Source organism: Accipiter gentilis, chromosome 1 (genome assembly GCF_929443795.1).
Source record: "Accipiter gentilis chromosome 1, bAccGen1.1, whole genome shotgun sequence".
Classification (NCBI taxonomy): Eukaryota; Metazoa; Chordata; class Aves; order Accipitriformes; family Accipitridae; genus Astur; species Astur gentilis.
The window spans coordinates 8,677,292-8,695,708 of NC_064880.1; the positions used below are offsets into that span (position 1 = coordinate 8,677,292).

The 18,417-nt window shown below is 41.9% G+C and overlaps 1 protein-coding gene across 21 annotated transcripts in view; it reads right to left on the bottom strand.

Moving 5' to 3' along the window:
• Positions 1-18,417, bottom strand: part of EIF4G3 (eukaryotic translation initiation factor 4 gamma 3) — a 147,911-nt gene that overhangs the window by 74,884 nt on the left and 54,610 nt on the right. For 14 of the 21 annotated variants that reach the window (XM_049804810.1, XM_049804889.1, XM_049805073.1 and 11 more), the window contains exons 4-5: positions 3,340-3,435; positions 1,838-1,951 (exon numbers count right to left, since the gene is read on the bottom strand). In XM_049804810.1, the coding sequence (XP_049660767.1) occupies positions 1,838-1,951; positions 3,340-3,435 (210 nt within the window). The remainder of the gene's footprint in view (positions 1-1,837; positions 1,952-3,339; positions 3,436-18,417) is intronic. The other 7 variants (XM_049805692.1, XM_049805525.1, XM_049805609.1 and 4 more) reach the window with 1 other exon arrangement.

Sequence of the window (18,417 nt, forward strand, 5' to 3'; positions counted from 1 at the left end):
TAAAGGAAGAACTCCTCAAAACCAGTTCAAACATCTTGTGTTCAAGAAAAGGGAATAAAGCTTACCCTGGAAGGGCTGACACAAGCCTTTCCAGAGGGGCTACACCCTCCATGTTATACAACAATGAAAAAAAATTAATCAAAAAGACAATGACAGGGTGCAAAAACCTTGTGCTGCTTAATTTCAGGGCCAAAGTACCTCTCTTATCACTGTTCCACAGAAAAGATTCATTCTCACTGTGTTTAAAACAAGAGCTGGAAGCTTACATCTTAAGAAGCTGAAGTATATTCCATGGTGAAAAGTAATATGCGTTACAAGAAAAAAAAAAAGAAATAAAATAAAACCTCAAAAGTTAGTGAAAAATACCCTAATCTATTTTGCACTGGTCACCATTGGCTATTGATTTTTTTCATTTTTAATTTTTTTTAAATAATTCAGGTTGGCAGGATTTATTCCTATTAGTAGCTGTAAGCAACAGAACAAACTGTAGTCACTGCTGGCTCAGATTAAAAGACACACTTTGGGGGTTTTTTTCTCTGTCCAATGAAGGTAGTAGATAGAAAGGAAAACTTCTTTATGAAACCTGGGTCCAACATTTCTACCACCCACACTCTTTATGGTCCTGCTCTGTGGACAGTGGGGCATGTTCTCTATCTGCTGATGTTGAGCTGGCACATCTCAAGCCTCTCTGAAAATAACCACTTCTGGATCGCTCAAACACCCTCTCAGATCACGTTTTTTTTTGGCAGACCTCCTAGAATTGGACAGTTTGTGTTAAAATCACCTGGTGCTCAGGGGCTGGCATTGGCAAGAGCTAACAGATAATTTTCAGTAGTGCTTAATGGTTCTGATTTCGCTCTCCTTCCCCCAGCTGGAGCTGCACTTTGAAATTCTTGCTATCGGAGTGATGCTACGATGCTAACAGGGAGAAAACATGAAGCCAGTTGGATTGCAAAGGCAGCTGTCCTGGAAGGAACAGAAAAGCCTGAACTGTGCAATCGCCAATGGCCCTTGGATGCAGAAACAGGATGGAGGAAGCTCCGGCTGCTCGAGGAAGCAGGGTTAGGATCAACCTCGTTAGTGCAACAGCCTACCTACCCACACCAGCCGCACCAGCTGCGTGACGGACGGGACTGTGCTATGGAAACCTAGGGATGGCAAAGGCATCCTGCCACCTTCCTTGTCCCCTCTTCACCCTCCCCTCACCACCAAAAAAAGACAGTTAAAAAATAAATTAAAAAATAGTAATTAAAAAAAAAAAAAAAAAGTAAATCAAGCCCAGAACAAAATGCAAGAGTAGTTCAGGACCAGGCTAGTCTTGCATTTGTTTTGGGGTGGGGAGGTGGAATGAGATGTTATGCGTGCAGCTTTTAGTAATGGGGGTGGAGATGGTCACTAGCAGAGCGGATGGCAAAAACTGCATACAGGAGAGTTTAAAAAAATATAAAAATGGCTGACAACGGCAGACAAATTCTTCCTCAATACCTCCTCAATAATGGGGCCAAAACCCTACAATTTGACACATTTTCCAGCCAAATTTCCTGACAATGTTATCTGTTGAGCGGCAAACCCAAAGCCGCCCTGGTCTCTGTCCTACACCAAGTCAGACCCTCCCAACTGCAATTCAACTTTGGACCTTGCGTCTCCACTTAACCTGGCAGAAACTGCCACGGTAGCTCATGCTTTTAGCAAAGAAGCAAAATCAGTGCATTTCTATAGATCAGCCAACAAAAAAGATGTGGTAAAAAAAAATAATAAATAAAGAAAGGAAGAAATAAAAACAGTGCCATTGGCACAATTGCCTGCAAGAAGGAGTACAGTTTGTTATATTGCTTACAATGCAGTATTTTATCCAGCCTCTTCCAGCCAGGGACCTGTAAACCGGACTCTGTTCCAAAACCTTCCTCCTCTTCCAGTTGTCTGTGCAATGTATTGGCACTGTTCTGCTGGGCTGTCAAAAAAACTGGTTTAGAGATGCAGCTCTTCAGTCAGGTTTTTGCTCCAGTTCTAACCATATAAACTTACTTGCGCTTTTCAACAATCAAAGATAAAGATGATGATTATACTTACTGAGAAAAGAGGGGTTTTTACCATCAGTATCCCAACGTTACTGATCAGAATGGGGGACTAAGGAGATAGGGGGGTTCCAGTTACAAATTCGCAGCTGTCCACATCATAGAATCTTCATCAAAACTGGCATTAATTGGCTCGTTCATCAACACAGAGGTTAACCGGCCTCCGAACTAACCCTCCTGCAAATCCCCTGGAGTGAAACCTCCAGAAGCAGGGCAAGCGCATCGGTGCAGCTGCACGTGGGGGGAAAGCTTGCCCTGTATCTCTCTCTCTCTTTATATATACCTGTTATGTGGACAAACAGAAGACTTCTGTCTCTGAGGCTTTCAGTTGCCACGCTTCAGCAGCGTTCATCTTACTCTAAAAAGAGATGAGTGCTGGAAACGGTGTTGTGGTTTTATAGGTAATCTGAAAGTGTTACGACACAGACGTGGATTTGCAAGAGGCGCTGGGATTGCTGCTCCCTTGGCTAACTGAGGCTTGAGACATTGTGATGGCAAGCTACCATGCCTCCAGAAGCTGGGCTAAGCATCTGATGCTCTAGGAGGGTCTCCTAGCATTGTGTGGAACTGTGCTACGAGCAGAGATTCCCCAAAAAGAGCCTGGTTTGGGGAACCAAAGTCCTACAATAGCAGAGCAGTATTACAATACACACACAAAAAAAAGATTACAGAGGACAATCAAACCTAAAGCTGGATGGAAAAGGGGCTTACCACAAAAAGATCTGGGTACACAGAAGGTCTACGTTAAATGCATGAGCACCTACAGAGTGCTAGGCAGGAAATGGTTAGAACTGATCCAGTGGCACTGATTCAGAAGTAATGCCCAGAGACCACTGGAGACTTTGTGCTGCTGCTGTAGAGAATCGCTTTCATTTATTGATCTTTGATCTATCACTTTACCACGTATTTCCTTAAAGAAGAAAAAAAAAAAAGGAAGAAAAGAGAAAGATTCTGGTAATGAATCTAAACTCTAAAATGAAGTGAACCTGAACGCAACTATGCTAAAAATAAATCATGTTATTGGAACGTAGATGAGAGTCCCTCCATCACTTCTTTTCTGATAAGCCACTTTAAAAGGAACATTATCCTACCAGGACAATGTCTGAAAAACTCAATCAATATTTGCCATTTGGAAGTGCTTCCAGTTCAGTAAAACACACTTTCCAGAGAACTGGCCAAGTGCTATAGACACACACATACACACAGAAAAACACACAAATGAGGAAGAAAGAATACAAGATAATGCAAAGATGGGCTCCCTTACCGGTGAGCGGGTCTGAGGCTGGGTATTCATTGTTTGAGGGGCTTGAGGGTACACCAATGTGGTTGGAGCTGCATTCTGTCCTGAGGGATAAGGAGCCTGCCAGGGAACAAGAAAAGTAAAAAGAAAATGAGTGTATCAAGTGATTCATCCTGAAAGACAGGAACTGAACATGTTATCAAGATGGACTGCTGATGAACATTGAGATAAAGACGACATAGGTGATTGTGATGCAGAAAGCCTTCTCCATCAAGGACTCAACCAATTTATCAACACTACCCTAAGCTCCCCAAGTGCCGCAGTGGAAAACATAGCAAAGAGGCACATCAATGCAACACCATGTCAATGAAATCCTGTGTTGTCTGACCCCCCATCCATGCACTTTCCAAAAGCCTCCTCTGAACCTGTTTCCAAGCGAAGTTGGAACTGTAGGTATCACTGATAAATCCTCCAAAATAAGACAAGTAACAAGAAACAAGCTCAAATGCATTTAATACAAGCCGCTGCTGCTTTAAAACATTTGCAACACAATGAAATGGCCCAAAATCGTTACAGATGTAAGGCAGACCATGGGTTGTGTAAATTTTTCATAGTTCCACTGATTTCTATGGGCTATAACAATTTATACCACCAGATGCTCTCCCCAATGTTATTTGCCCAAAGTAACAATAAACTGGAGCTGGAGAGTTATGCTGATTACGCATTTTAACAAGACATTTAGAAATAACTTTTCAGAGCACCTTTCTCTTTTCTTTTTTTTTTTTTTGAAGAAAAAGGTTATAACTTACCTTTTTTTTTTTAATAGTTTATTATTGTAATGACATAAAAACCAGCCACTAGCCTGCGACAGCCTTCACTTTCAAAAGGAGTTAGTTCTAACTCTACATGCTGCTCTGTAGCTCCTGCACAACTCCATTGAAAACCACTTCTCCAGCTCCTCAGCTCTTCCTCCTTCACTGTGTGTCCCTTGCGGTGCCTGCTCTGGATATTGGCATTACTAATGATAACCACAGTCCCTGCTAACCTCCTGGCTATGTACTATCAGATTTACTTGATGAATAAAGGAGCTCATCAGGCCTTGGGTTTCCTCTGGGAGGAGGTCTTCAGGCTCACTTTACAGATTATGGGAGAGGATATGCTTAAAAACATTGCAATACCGCTCTGTACACAGAATTATGATATATTCACACTGCAAGCCTTGCTGAAGAAACCCTTCTCATCTTTGAATTTCATGGCCATTGCATTAAAATTCAAGAGCAGGTCTAAGGAATAAAGGGAATCGTTTCAGCCTGTAATGTGGTATTGAGAGAACAGGTTTCACTGAGCCAGCCCTCAGGCACATTTCAGGTTATCTCTGATTTGAACTGTGCTACATTTGATTTGAATAATTAAGTTTTTAAACAATAAAACTAAGTTATAGTCAGTAGGCCAAACCTGTTTGTATTAAAGAAAAAAGAAACTTATAAAACTTTAACTATCAAAAGAAGTGATCCAGCATAAAGCCTGAAGCTCTGTTTTAGGCAAATAGCTCAAGGAGTGGTGTAGAATCAACACAAAATGTGCTGTTTCTAGAAAGAAACTCGGTCCTGAAGCCTGCAAAACTTCCAAGTCTGAACTAGCAAATTACACCAAGTATAATCAGGCATGTTCTGGCTTTCAAGAGAGAGTCAACCAGTCCTTACAAGATGAAGGATGTATGCTTTTAAGGAAAAAAAGTCAATTTAAGAAGTTTTTCTTACAAAGTAAAGTGGGCATAACAGTATGCCATTGGGGAAAGCATACATTTACTTCTCACCTCCCAGGCTGAGTCCTACAGCAGTCACAGACCTTACCCACAGCTCAGCCTCTTCAGCCCTTTCAGTATGAACAAATGTAGGACAGTTTTGGAGAAAGAATATGTCTTATTTTGGAAGAGCACCTAGCACATCTGATCACTGAAAGAATCTACCGCCGAGTGCCCCAGCACACAATGACCAGTGTCCTGTGCCTTCCAGAGCATCTAGGAGACAGCTGGGGTCTCTGTATTATACTTGTTTTCTTCTTTTTCATCCCTAGACATAAAATCCCCACCTAATCTCCTGCTGATCAAAATGTAATACAAGGTAAATGAAAATACAGTTTAGAGACAATCCTACCAGAGAATTTTTTAGCCTCAGAAAAAAGAAGCCAAAACAAAACATGGTAGCAGGGGATGAGGGCACTGAGCGTAGCCCAAAAATAGTCCCATCCCAAACACCTACTGCTGCAACACCTCCTATTCCTGCTTTAGGATCACACTCAAACTGATCATTAAAGAGCAAAACTTAAACACAAATACATAGACAATGAAGGAAAGTGTTCCTACTACACAAGCTAACTAGGCAGGATGTTCTGTTATCTTCTACCTGATTTTCACCCTGCTTTTTGTGTCAAAGGGATGATAAAAATGTACAGCTCCAAATATATCCCTAGGTCTTTGCTGTGACTAAGGACACCAAAGCACATTCGGTACAATATTTAGCTGAAGAATGTTGTTCTGCAGTAGTTTATATCAATACAGCAGAAAAGACTAGTCCAAGAGCAGTTAATGTTTTAATCGGCTCCTGCTATAGAAGCAGCAACCTCTGGCAGGTAAGCAGGGCAGGTTTTCCACTGCCCCTCCTCTCCAGGAGCTCATTTGGTCTAATCCTCTCCAACCAGCACTTCCCTCCCTCTTACCACTGGCAAAACCTCTAATTCATGTTAACAACTAATTTACAAGAAGTCTTCTAATTTTTTGAGATGTCACATGCAGCATCAAATATCTTCCCCTTTTATTTGACAACTATGATTCTGCTTGAGCTGCTCATGTCAATGTTGTACAATAAACAGCATGTACCGTATCTCGCAGCGGTAATGACACCATAGCAATGAGCGATCGCAGCACGGCATAGAATAATCGAGCGCTAACAAGACACAGGGAAGCTCTGGTATCTTTTTGTCCACAACCTAGAGAAGTTGTCCTGCATTTGTAGTACCTTGCTTCTGACTTTCTGCATCTGGGATCACTGCCCAACCTGAGATTAAGGCTTCTCCTCTTAGAGGATAAGTGGCTTTCTGTGTCAGTCCACACACCTTGCAAAGGGTCCTGATGCTACTCTCATATCCTACCAGACAGCAGCAAGCATGCAGAGTGGGTGACTGTGTCAGGAAATATTATGAACACTCACATGTAAATGGACCAGTTGACCACCAGCTCCTTGTGCCTCCAGCTCTGCATCTCAAGAGAAGAGACCTTATCTCAAACGGTTTGAACTGCTGCTCCCACAGCATCTCAGCAAAAAGAAAAGAAAATATCTACTATTCTCCCCCTTCTTCAGGCTCATGAAAACATGTTTTCTTCAGGCTTAACTTGCACGCAAAAGAACAAAGCCTAAGTCAGATATAACTTCCTTGCTACCCCAAAGTCCTTACCCACTTCCAAGACAGGCTGAGTTTTCTTTTAATCACCCAAACAAAAGGAAATTTGTAAGAAAGGAAGCACAGCTATTGGTAAGGCTAAAAAACTCTAAGTTTTAGTAGAAAGACTGTAAAGCAGGCATTTTTAAATACAGTGCCAAAGACAGCCACCTCACTAATAACAGATTTCATTTCTGACACCAGTAAGGCTACGAAGCAAATGTAAGACGATGCAATCTAGTGTTAAATTTGCTTTAGTATTTAAAAGCTATCAGAATAAGTATAGCATTAAGTTATAAATAAAGAAAAAAAGCATACGGAGGCTTAAATAGCAGCCACTGAAGGGTTTCTACTATTAAACTGTCATCAAAACAAGGTAATTTTGGGCAGGCAGTGCTGTTTCTAACCCAGACGACTGCTCTGGGTGCTAGGTTCACAACTGCAGCCTTGAGGAATGAGTGCAATACAAATCCCACTGAAGACAACAAACATCACCTAAATAAACATGTTTCACAACTATTACGCAACAATAAATGTTTCTGCTCAGCATGCTTCAAACCAGATGTAGGTGTGCCCAAACTGGTATTTGTGTTAGAACCATAATGGAGGGGGGAAAAAGGGAGGGGAAAAAAGTGCTTTATAAATTTCTGCAGGTACTAAGTTCACATATAAGTACATGGTAGTCTAAAAAAACTATCAAAACAACTGACAGAATAAATCACAGCACTCTATTGCTTTTCAGACAAGTCAGCTGATTAAAAGTATCACATCTATTCATCTGTCAAAAGGACTTTTTTCTGTGCCAAGCATCTAAATAAGTACACAAAGTAATTATAATCACATGCAGTCACGCTGGAAATATGTGGTTTTTATGCACCGCAGCTGAAACACTGAGGATGAGGTGAGCAAATGAAGAGATCAGTGAGGAAATGCTTCAAAAATCCCCTAAATAAACTACAATGGAGGGGAAGGCAGGGAAGCAAATATCACTCTGTATAAAAATTTTGGTTCAGAAGCATCTAAATGCTGGTATTGAAACCCCTGAAATTCAAATAATTGCAGCTCCCCAAGCTGGAACAGAACGGATGACTGCTGAGCTGCTCCACTTTTGAGGCAGGGCAATTTGCTTCCTTTAAACCTTTCGTCTTAGGGATTTTAGATTTCAGATGTGGCTATTCACGGGGGGAAGGCGATAATAGTTGTGTGTTTATGTATTCCCGCAACTTGCTGGGGAAAACCCTTTCTACCCATTTTCTGTGCAGTTTCTACCTTGGGCTGCTGACTGCGCTAAGTAAAAAAAGTAAAAAAATCACTACCAACAAAACAAATGAAAAAAGTTATTCTTAGATCAGTTCCCGAGCTGGTTAATAAACACTGAGCCTGCTGCGTAACATGACTCCCTTGGTACTGACTGTACTGGGAATAAACAGGCAAAGTACACACATCAGGTTCAGAAAAAGCTGAGTCACACAGCTCTCTGCCTCCCGCAGCCAGTGGAGATTCTTTTTTGGAACAAAACTCTTAAATCCCCAGGCAGAAAGGTGTCACTTGCTGAGCTTGCTGCCTTTGGCAGCGCAGTTGGGTTTGGCATGGGAAGGGGTTAAGCCCTGTCGCCATTTCTTGAATCCTCTCCTGACTTAGGGAAGAAGTTTGGCTGGGTCTATATTTACTGAAGTTACATACAAGGAGGAGAAATGGTCTTGTAGTTCCAACACATGACTGTGACTCAGGAGCTTACCGCTCCATTACCATCGCTATCGCAGTGACCTTGGGCAAGGAAAACCTTCAGACTTCCAGTAACTTCCCAGTAACACCAATGCAGCGACTCTGCTCCTGTCCAGGGTGAGCTGAAACTCCGCTGAACACCAGCAAAAAGCTTTAATCTCTTTTGGAGAAACATGACGGCGTAAGCAAAACATTTTATAACAACACGAAGCATGCTGGGACCACAGACAGCCCTCGGCTATCCCGGAACAACCCCAAAGGTTATTTTTCCTGTGTGGCCACAACAGAAAGCAATGCAATTCTTCCATGTGAATAAAAAATACAATATCTTGCTGTAGTGTTTTATATTTCATTTGAACGCTCAGATCACTACACCCACGAACAGAGAGTACCCAGCTAAAAGCTTACTGAAAGTGTCACCACACGGACTTTCAAAAAGATTTTTAACTGTTTTATGCAGAGACATAAAATATCAAAACCATGCATTGGATGGAAATAGGATAAAACTGTTGCAAGATCCATCTCTGCCCCCAAAAGACCCCGAAACAAAACCACACACGTTTCTCTGGATGTAAATGTATTTCTGCATGACAGTGGTCTTTTACCAAGACATTTGCTAACCCAGTTAAATGCTAGATATTGATTAAAGCCACACCAGGTGGGCATTCAGAGTAACACTCAGTGTACTCTATATTGAGGGGTCCTGTCCCTAAATTTAGAAATTCTTATTTGTACAAGCTCCCTGAAACAAAATGCAGCTGCCCCTGGAGCAAAGTAGAGGAGAGAGCACTACAAGAGTCATCGCCAAGATCATTGCACGGGTATTTCCTTTTTAACCCCGTTTTTAACAACCAGACTCAGTTTTCCTTCCAGCTGTTGAACTATTTTCCTCGAGGAAAACCACAACAGGGAACATGGGACAGGATGTGTTAATGCACCAGCCCTTGAGGCTGCTCTTAGAGCCTTTTAGGAATTTTTCACCTGGGTCACTGGCCTGGACAGCAGGAGTTTGGCTTTGAATGCAGGTGAAGAAATCTCCTGCAGCAGCATAAACCGTCACTTGGTTCACAAGCGTGGAAGGATGGTGCCAGCTAGGATGCAGCTTTTAATTCTGAATCATCATTTATTTGTTGAGTTGGGTTCGCTCTGCCCTCCCACAGCCTGAAATCAAATCACTGTACTACCTAAACAACTGCAACCGTGCAGTATCCAAGAAGCAGAAATCTCTCAGCATTCAGCTCTTATGAAGTAAGAGGATTATAATTTAAAACCTGTATCTTCATTTCTACCTAATAAACTCACCCGCAGGCAAGTGGACGCCAGAACAGCAGTTCTTCAGACTACCCCTCCTACAAAACCAGCACCTTTATTTTTTCCCTCAAGCTTTGGTTTCTGAATGGCCTCAATCTTAAGAAAGGTGTATATCAGCACAAACTCAGTGTAAGTAGAAGCAGCTCCTCTGTCTCCCCCAAACACAACTGTTTGCTCCCACTCCTGTGCTCTTTCAGCAGCAGTGCTGGCTTCAAGTGACTACAAAAAAGTTTAAAACTTCCAAAGACTGAATGTTACAGCAAGATTATATTTTTTAATCTGATATGAAAAGTAGTATTATTGCAAGGCAGAGATAACAGCCAGGTGCTGACTTACGAACACTGGTAGCATCAAGTGAAAAAGATTAAGAGGTTCCTGCTCTCGCTGTCTCCCTTACCATCCTCCCAGGGGCTGCAGTACCTGCAGCAGAGATGACTGAAATGGAGGTGAAGCAGCTTTTGACCTAAAATTAGGATGTTGGCAATGGAGAAAAAATACTTTTTAACTAAGTTACTGAGCTCCCAGTGGTGGCATCTCTGGAGATGCCCAGGATTCAGCCACCTCACCATGGAGTTGGCAACCTGTGGGAAGAGTTCAGATAGCAAAGAAGTAGATCTCTTAATCCACCTGCACTCATAAATCAATGCCATGAGAAGCCAAAACAGCCCCACGAGACCTTCTCAATGTCTTGCTGCCCCTCCAGTCTCAGTTTTGCTCAGGGTTACGTAACTGAGCTAGAGACTCATTTGCCTTGGTGGCAAATGCATAACAAAACCACACCACCTACAGCATTTCAGCAGCCCTCCCAATAACTGCACATATAAGCAATAAAGTCCTGTGGGGAAAGAGAAGTAAGTGCCAAAAGAGCTTGTAGAAATCCTGCAGGAGCGAACCATGCTTGACACATCAAAAAGCATTCCCTTGGACCTGTACCAATGTCACTACAATACCTGGAAACCTGTGCTGCAACTATCTCAGGTTAGTTCCTGCATCTGAACACAAACATGACATTACTCAGCTCCTGGATTTCTTTTGAACATACTTGATTTTCATTACTATTTTGGTAACTAGATAATTCTTTTTTTTTTCTTTTTCTGGTGTGCCCTGCAGTCAGCAGAACAGGGTCACAGCAGACTTCGAAGCTCCTGTCTGCAATGACTTGTATAATGTGAATAATTTGAGTATGGTAGGAAAAAATCTGTAGTATCTGTAATAAATAGAACCAGCTCATCTGCAAATATAACAAAGATGGAGAAGCCTGAACTATTAAATTTATTCATTTCAGGCTTTTCTACACAGTACCCTCTCAAATAATGTATAAAAGCATATTCTCACACTACTCCTGTGAACTACCCCAGCTTTACAGCTTTAAAAATAGCACAACAATTAAACCAATAAATAAGCACAATTCCCCTCTAAATGCTCATAGTTTGGCTTTCATTATTTACAATGATACTTCAACTGCATATCATCAAACACACTATCAGATTAAATATAAGTCCTCATTTACAGCTACATGTTCAGATATGTAGGGGTTTTTGGTATACATCACATCAAGAATTTCAAATTTTTTAAGCAGCTCATTTGCAAATTATCTGGCATCACTGAAATCAGCTTGTCCTCATCATAGCATCTCTGTAAAATAAAAATACATAGCAGTTCTACTCTGCTGACTCTCTATTAAGTCAGTGCTGCTACCCTGTAAGATGCATCAGTAACTTGAAAACACTATGTTTTTCTGCATATATTGGTATATATTACTTGGAATATTCACAGCCCCATTAAAATCAATGATGCAAGTACCAGAGCTCTTCTCTGACACTGAACAGGTTATGCAGATTAAAGGTTTCCACTTCAAAAAAGAATTTAACACAATTACAGTGCAAATACCCTGCTCCTGACGAAGGGACTGAAAGGGGCTGGGATGGGACCAGCTTGTGACACTGGTACAAAGTCTTTGCACCTTGGATTTACTAGGAAACTTCAAGGTTTAGATTTGGATGGAAGCAAACACTAAACAGGAACTGTGACTGTTTAGTGCGTTTATTTAGATATGTAGGGGTTTTTTCAAAAGCCATTTCCTTAAAATGCCAGATAGTCGGTTAGCTCCAGGTGTCTCATTCTCTAAAGGTGGATTTTAGGGATTCACCAAATTGCAGATGAGAAGACCAAGCAGAGAAGAGCCTGCGCTGCTTGCAGCTGTCGGCATCTTCACTTCTCCTCCTCGCAAGCACACTGGTTTCCAATCCCCTCTTCTTCCATAGCCCAGCCTTCACAAGAATTCCTTGTGCTGGTAAATATTAAACTCAGCCTCTAAAAGGATAAAAACATCCTGAACCAAGAGGAATTACTTCTCTTGCAAATGTGGTTCAACCATTGTTATCTTTATTCCTCTGCAGCAGTTTGTCTCGGGGTATATCATCTGTGTCATTACCTGCCCTGCTGAATTTTTAACAATCTTTTTTACAGCTTAGTATGATTTAGTGTCATGCATTTGAGCAGGTAAAGGCAGCAAGCTGAACAGGAAGAGTCCCAAGTAACAACCACAGAACTACAAGCATTTTTCCTATTTTAACATAAATAATCAGATTCCCACCAGGGGAAGGCGGCAAAGGAAATGTGGTTTCCTCTTCCTTGGACAAAGACAGTCTGTGTGGAGGACAATACAGACACAAGATACACACTCCTTTCCTTCCTGCTTAAGACACTGTGGTTACTAATTCCTGTAGGGATGTTATGAAGGAGGAGGGTGAAAAGGAAAAGCAAGACAGAAAGTGTCCCTCTTTAACATGCTATCTCCATGAAGCTCAAGCTTATCCCATGTTTTTAAGACAATAATTGCAATTATTTTATCAGCAGCTACAGTGCTGAATGCAACCATCCCTCAACATGGTGCAAAGGTAAACATAACACACAGCTTTGGGGAGGAAAGAACAATTTGCTTTTTAAAAAAAGATAAGGTGCTCAAGCTGATAAGCCCATGCCCAATTTCAGACTGCAGTGATGTGGTCAGCTGAAGATGCAGAGTGAAATATTAAACAAGTGTAATTTTGAGACATCAGGGTGGACAGATGTCATGCTAGTGCCTGTCCTCCTCCCAAAGATGCTTGTTTATTAAATCCATCAACACAAAATCTGCCTAGGTTCAAAACTGTTGTTAACGAAGGCATGAGGGCAAGGATAATGCCACAGTAGATTTCATAACATCTGTAAATACTAGTATGGATTTATTTGGCTTCTTACAGAGACTGAAATGACAGTCCCTGCCTTGACTGCAGCACATGGCTCACAGCCTGGAGGTGGTCTGGTAACGACCATTACATAATTAAGTGAACTGGTATTTTCCATAATAAAGGTACTCAAAAATATACAGTGTATGTGTGTGCCTGCTTGTGTTGGGGAGAGAAATTCCAGCACCTCCACTGCTGGAAGCAGACCTGTGAATCTCAGCAGACAGACCCTTGAGTTTACAAAGTACCTTTCACTTGTCCTCTAAAATTTTGTCCCAGTTTAACTGGGAAATGAACTCTGAGGATGAATGAATACTTGTGCTCAGGAACACAACCTGCAGTCAGCTGAGACCCCTACTCCATGCTAATGTCGAAACATCATCAGCAGGTTTGCAGCTTTCCTCCAACTTTCCCCTAAGACACAACAAAAACCTCCAAAAATTTGTCTTCTGGCTATCTCTAAGGATGTTTCCGTCCTTGAAGATACTCAAAACCCAAGTGGACATGGTCCAGAGTAACCTGCTCTAGCTGGCCCTGCTTTGAGCAGGCACTTGGACTAGATGATCTCCAGAGGTCCCTTGCAACCTTAATCATTTTATGAGTCCATGGCAGCAATCAGATAAAACGTTCAAGTTTTACTGCATTACATTGAAGCCCAGAAATACTGTTGGGTATAACTTTATGCAAATTCAGACAACTTAAAGCAACTAAATAAATTACTGGTTTCTAACAACACCATAAGGAGGGGTCTATGGAGAGCAAAGGCGCAGCCCTTCCAGGCTACAAGGAGCCAAAAGTGGAATTACTGCTCTGTAACCATCAAAACCTTCTGTGCTCTTTGCTGTGAGTGCAAAGCAGCACACTGAGTCTTCAGCTTGCAGAAGAACCACACTGTTTATGGATTTCAAACTTTCACCTCTGGAAGGCAGTCCTCCCTACTAGAAGGTATAAATGGCTCCACAGGTTATTCTTCAGTTCTCTAGTCTGAAACAACAGCTAATGGCAGAGTCCAGTAATTCAAGGGCTCCTTCTCACCAGTTTTATCTAGTTGCAGGGATATTTTATGCCCTCTACATTTACAAAATGCAGACCGTGTAAAGCTCTGACTTTTTTGCTGACTTTGGTGTTTATTGGGACATACTGCCTACTGCAACACATTGTGTTTGTTTAAAAACTACGTATTTCTGGAGCATGCAAGAAAACATCCATTAAATTGCATGGAACAGAAGGTATTAGTGCAGAAGGAATACCAGAATAGAAATTATTAAACATAAGAAAATGTCAAGTTGCCTCACATTATTTTGTCATCTTATATTATGAACAAAAATGTGGTTCAACAAGTGGTAAAGTCTGAAAAGCATCAAAATAAAGCACAGTCCATGTGACTGTGAGAACAAAAAACACACGTGGAAAAGTCCTGAAGAAAGGTGTCTGTAGAATTTTAAAACAGCTAGAAAGGAGTTTGAGTTTCTATTAAAAATGCTATTTCAACCCCCCCAAAAAGTCACTTGCAATTTTAAAACCACTCTTGATTCACAATGGTATCACAAGCCAGAAGAAAACTCTTCCACTAAATCATGCATCCAGGATGCAGTTGTGTGGCCAAGACACCTACTGTGAGAGCTTTCTTATTCAAAATAACTCAAGTTTACACCAGGGTGGATGGGCCAGGGAAGACTCTGAGCCAGGCTAGGGTTACTCCTGAAAGAAAAAGCTCAAGCAGCAGTAGAAAAAACACATTATCTTCCCCCACTGGGCACACAAGACCACACGGAGAAGTATTAAACACCACTCTCAAAGCTGTAATCCACTGCAAAATGTAGTAGCAGCAGTGAGGGGGTGGGTCTGCAAGCAGACCTAGTCCTAACTAGCCTCAGCATTTGTGCTGCAATCTTTCTTTTACACATGTATGTGATAAAATTGTAACAGATTTTTCTTTCTTTCCTTTCCTTGTTAGAAGAAAAGAATTAAAGGCTGTTTCTATTCCTTCTTAAGTGCACAAGTATTAAAACTAATTCATTCATCCCACCCAGGTCACGCCTTTTGAAAGTTAACTGTTTCCAAGGTTAAATAATTATTAAAGTCAATAGCATTAATCAGTATTTGAAACTACGTTATGCCTTCCCCACTATCCCAGATCTCCCTTCCTGCAGCTCTTAACACTCAGCTGCTCTCCCCAAATCAGAAGACACCCATGAAGTTGAGCATTCATACACAAAAGCACCCCGAAGCCCAAAAGGCACTGATACCAGGTGCTGAGACACAGATGTGCTTTACATTTCCAGCTCATATTTGCCCAGATTTCAACTAAGGAGGTAAAAAGTACAGCAATGAATCAAAAATAATTAAGCATGTTATATGAGCAAATATTCCCAGCATTATTAACCGAATCAAAAACCTACTAATCCTATTACAAAACAGAGAGTTCAGCTGCACTTCCAGCAGGTCTTTAACACAAAGGCCAAAAGAAGATTACACTTCTCCTGGATTTATCAGTTATTAAGTAACTCGCATTTTCAGATCTCCACCTGCAGCCATATATTCCTGCAAGCTCAGAACTAGTGAGCTGCATTAAAAATAGGTGTTGTGAAGAAGCCTGACCCCGATGTACAGAAGGATGCACAAGAAAGAACTGAGAAGTAATAGAGGTCAAATTCTTGACTGCTCAGAAAAAGACATGCCTCTGGAAGGCCCGTTTCTTTCCCACAAAGCACCATCAAGAGTTTGTTGCTTAAATTTTCTTTATCCTCATTAGCTGGTATTGACAAAAGACCCAAGAAACTGAAATCTGCTGTTCGGAGGGGCAGTACACACATGCAGACTTCTTCCTTGGCTGGTCCAGCCCCGATTTCTTCACTTACACAAAGAGAGTTTAATCATCCATTCTGTGTCCACATCATTGTGGCCGCAAAGACAACTGCTAATTAATATCCTGACTGACAACCGTACCTGCTCTACAAGTTACAGGATTCTATGTGGTTTTAATCAGCATGAAATCCTTACATAAAATAATGAGGTTCCTGTATGGAAAAGCTCTCTGGGTGAAGAGTTCCCTGCAGAGCTTAGGGAACCAACTCTGACCAAGGGGTCCATGAAAGATGCTCTTGAAACACAGAAAATGAGGAACAGGGTGTTTGTACAAAAGAGACGATAAAATTAGGGAGTTCCTTGTGCTCCAAGGGCCATGTAAGTTTATTATCTGACTTTACACAGACTACTTCTTCCAGCAAAGTATACATGGAGTCGAATAATGGGGAATAGCTGCATTTGGGGGAAGGTGAGTGTAACGTGTAGTTTGCAGACAACAAAACACAGAAGGCAGCTATGTCCAACATGAGGAGTGAACAGCTACCGTAACACTCGCTGTGTCCCAGGGCACCTGACTTATCACAGGGCATGAATGGGCAGGTTACGATTAAATTACATTCCTCCCGTTAATAAATGCCATTAATAAATCGAAATTGGGCTACAAATAATGGGAGGGAAGTACTGAATAAATATCATGGTTATAACAGGATTCCAGCTCCTGTAGAAAGGATCCAAAATAATAAAAGAGGGGCTTGGGGATTGCCTATAAACATGCCACAGATGGCACACAGACATGCTTCCTGGCACAGATTCCCAGACCTTAAGGTACTAAGGAATGTCTCACTGCTATTACAAACGCTAATTTAGCAATGGTGACATTTTCGAGGACCAGAATGAGACCACAAAACTCTTTTCACTTAAGGCAAAGAACCAGATGGTAACAAGTTTCAGCTAGTACAATCTGTTTTGGATTTAAATCAGCCACCTAAAAGTCAAGGTCTCTGTACACCACGATACTGAGAATTCAGCTCTCTTGCACTTTTGTTTTCTGCGGGTGTATCTCAACATTGTCAGAAATGGATAAAGGATTATTAAACGCAACTGTCAATAACTACAAACAGCTTCAGAGTAAGGTCTCCAAAGATGCCACAGGGTCCTCTGCTAATGGGGTACTCCATCATTTTAGCCTAAGAGGTAGCCATGGGCACGAAACACCGATCTGCTCAGCGCACCGTGTCTTCTTAATGAGAGCTTAAGCTTTTCCTGATTACAGAGGAAATTTCTGGTGATTTTTTCCAAGCATGGGTGGTTGGTGCTTACAGCTGGGGTCCCGGACTAAAAGAATCCCTCAGCACGCACATCAGAGCCCACAGTTTTAAAACTGAGGCAGAGAAAGCCAAGAGTCTTTTCCAAACCATTCCCCTCTTGTATTGCTTCATCTCATGCGCCAGAGCCCACTGCACTTGCTCCTTGGAACCTTCAAAACACTCCTAGGTCACAAGGAGGGATGAAATTGTCTTCTCCTGATGCTCTAAGCTTCACATTCTGGCTCCTGCTCATGGTACAACTGGAGGAACCCTCTCCTCCTCTTTTGATCACTCACTGGACAGAGGGAAGCACTTTTCAGCTGCCTCCTTCCAAGCCCCAGTCTGGCTGCTTTGGAAGAGCTCCCCTTTCTCATTATTCCTGTCTTAACACAGCTACACCACAAATTACTGTAATGTAAAGCCAGAGCAGGGGGCAGATTTACAGCATTTCAGCTGCTTTGCATTAACTGCCTGTGTGAATGCTCTTTGCTTGCACTACTTGCACTGGACTATCTCACATCCATCATGGGATTAGAGTGCTCAGGCAAGCAGTGCCCAGCACACTGTAAATCCACACCCTACCTGATCTCGGGATAACTTGCTGAGGTAGCCGTGCCCAAGGAGAAACTTCTCTACTCCTTTTTCAATGACTTCTTTCCTCTGTATGCTCAGAGAGAGGATTGTCTCAAACCAGCCACTTCTGATGTCTGCAAGCCAAGGGAGGAGGCAGAAGAGATATGCTCCTCCTTTTCCAGTCAGTATGAGGGGCCCTTTCACGCAAAAAACCCAACAGAAATATGAAATTTTATGTACATGGGGCCACATCTGGCCATAACATCACTGCGACAACATGTGCTGTGCATTCCCCAACACTGGCGGAGTTCAACACATTCCTGAGAGCAGCAGTATGATTTAAAGGCCCTGGAATTTGGGAAGCAGAAACACTGTCTCTTGCTGCAGAGACGGGGGTGTGGGACTGTTTCACATCGCTGCCAAGCTCTTCTCGTTTTGCTGCAGAAACTAATTCTGAAGGGCAGCAAAGCGCCAGAGGCTGTTCATTATGAAAGACTTTGGAGGAAGTCTAGCAGCAAGCCTTTCTCTTGTTTTGGCTACGTCAAATGGAAAAGGTAGAAGAATAAGTGAAAAAGACACCAAACCACAGCACCGCACAAACATCTGTTTCTGTTTATTTAAATAAAGTTAAAGGAAAGCCAGCTACAAAGGTACAACATACATTTGTACCTGACTTTTTCTTCCCACAGGAGACACTAAATATCCTGTAT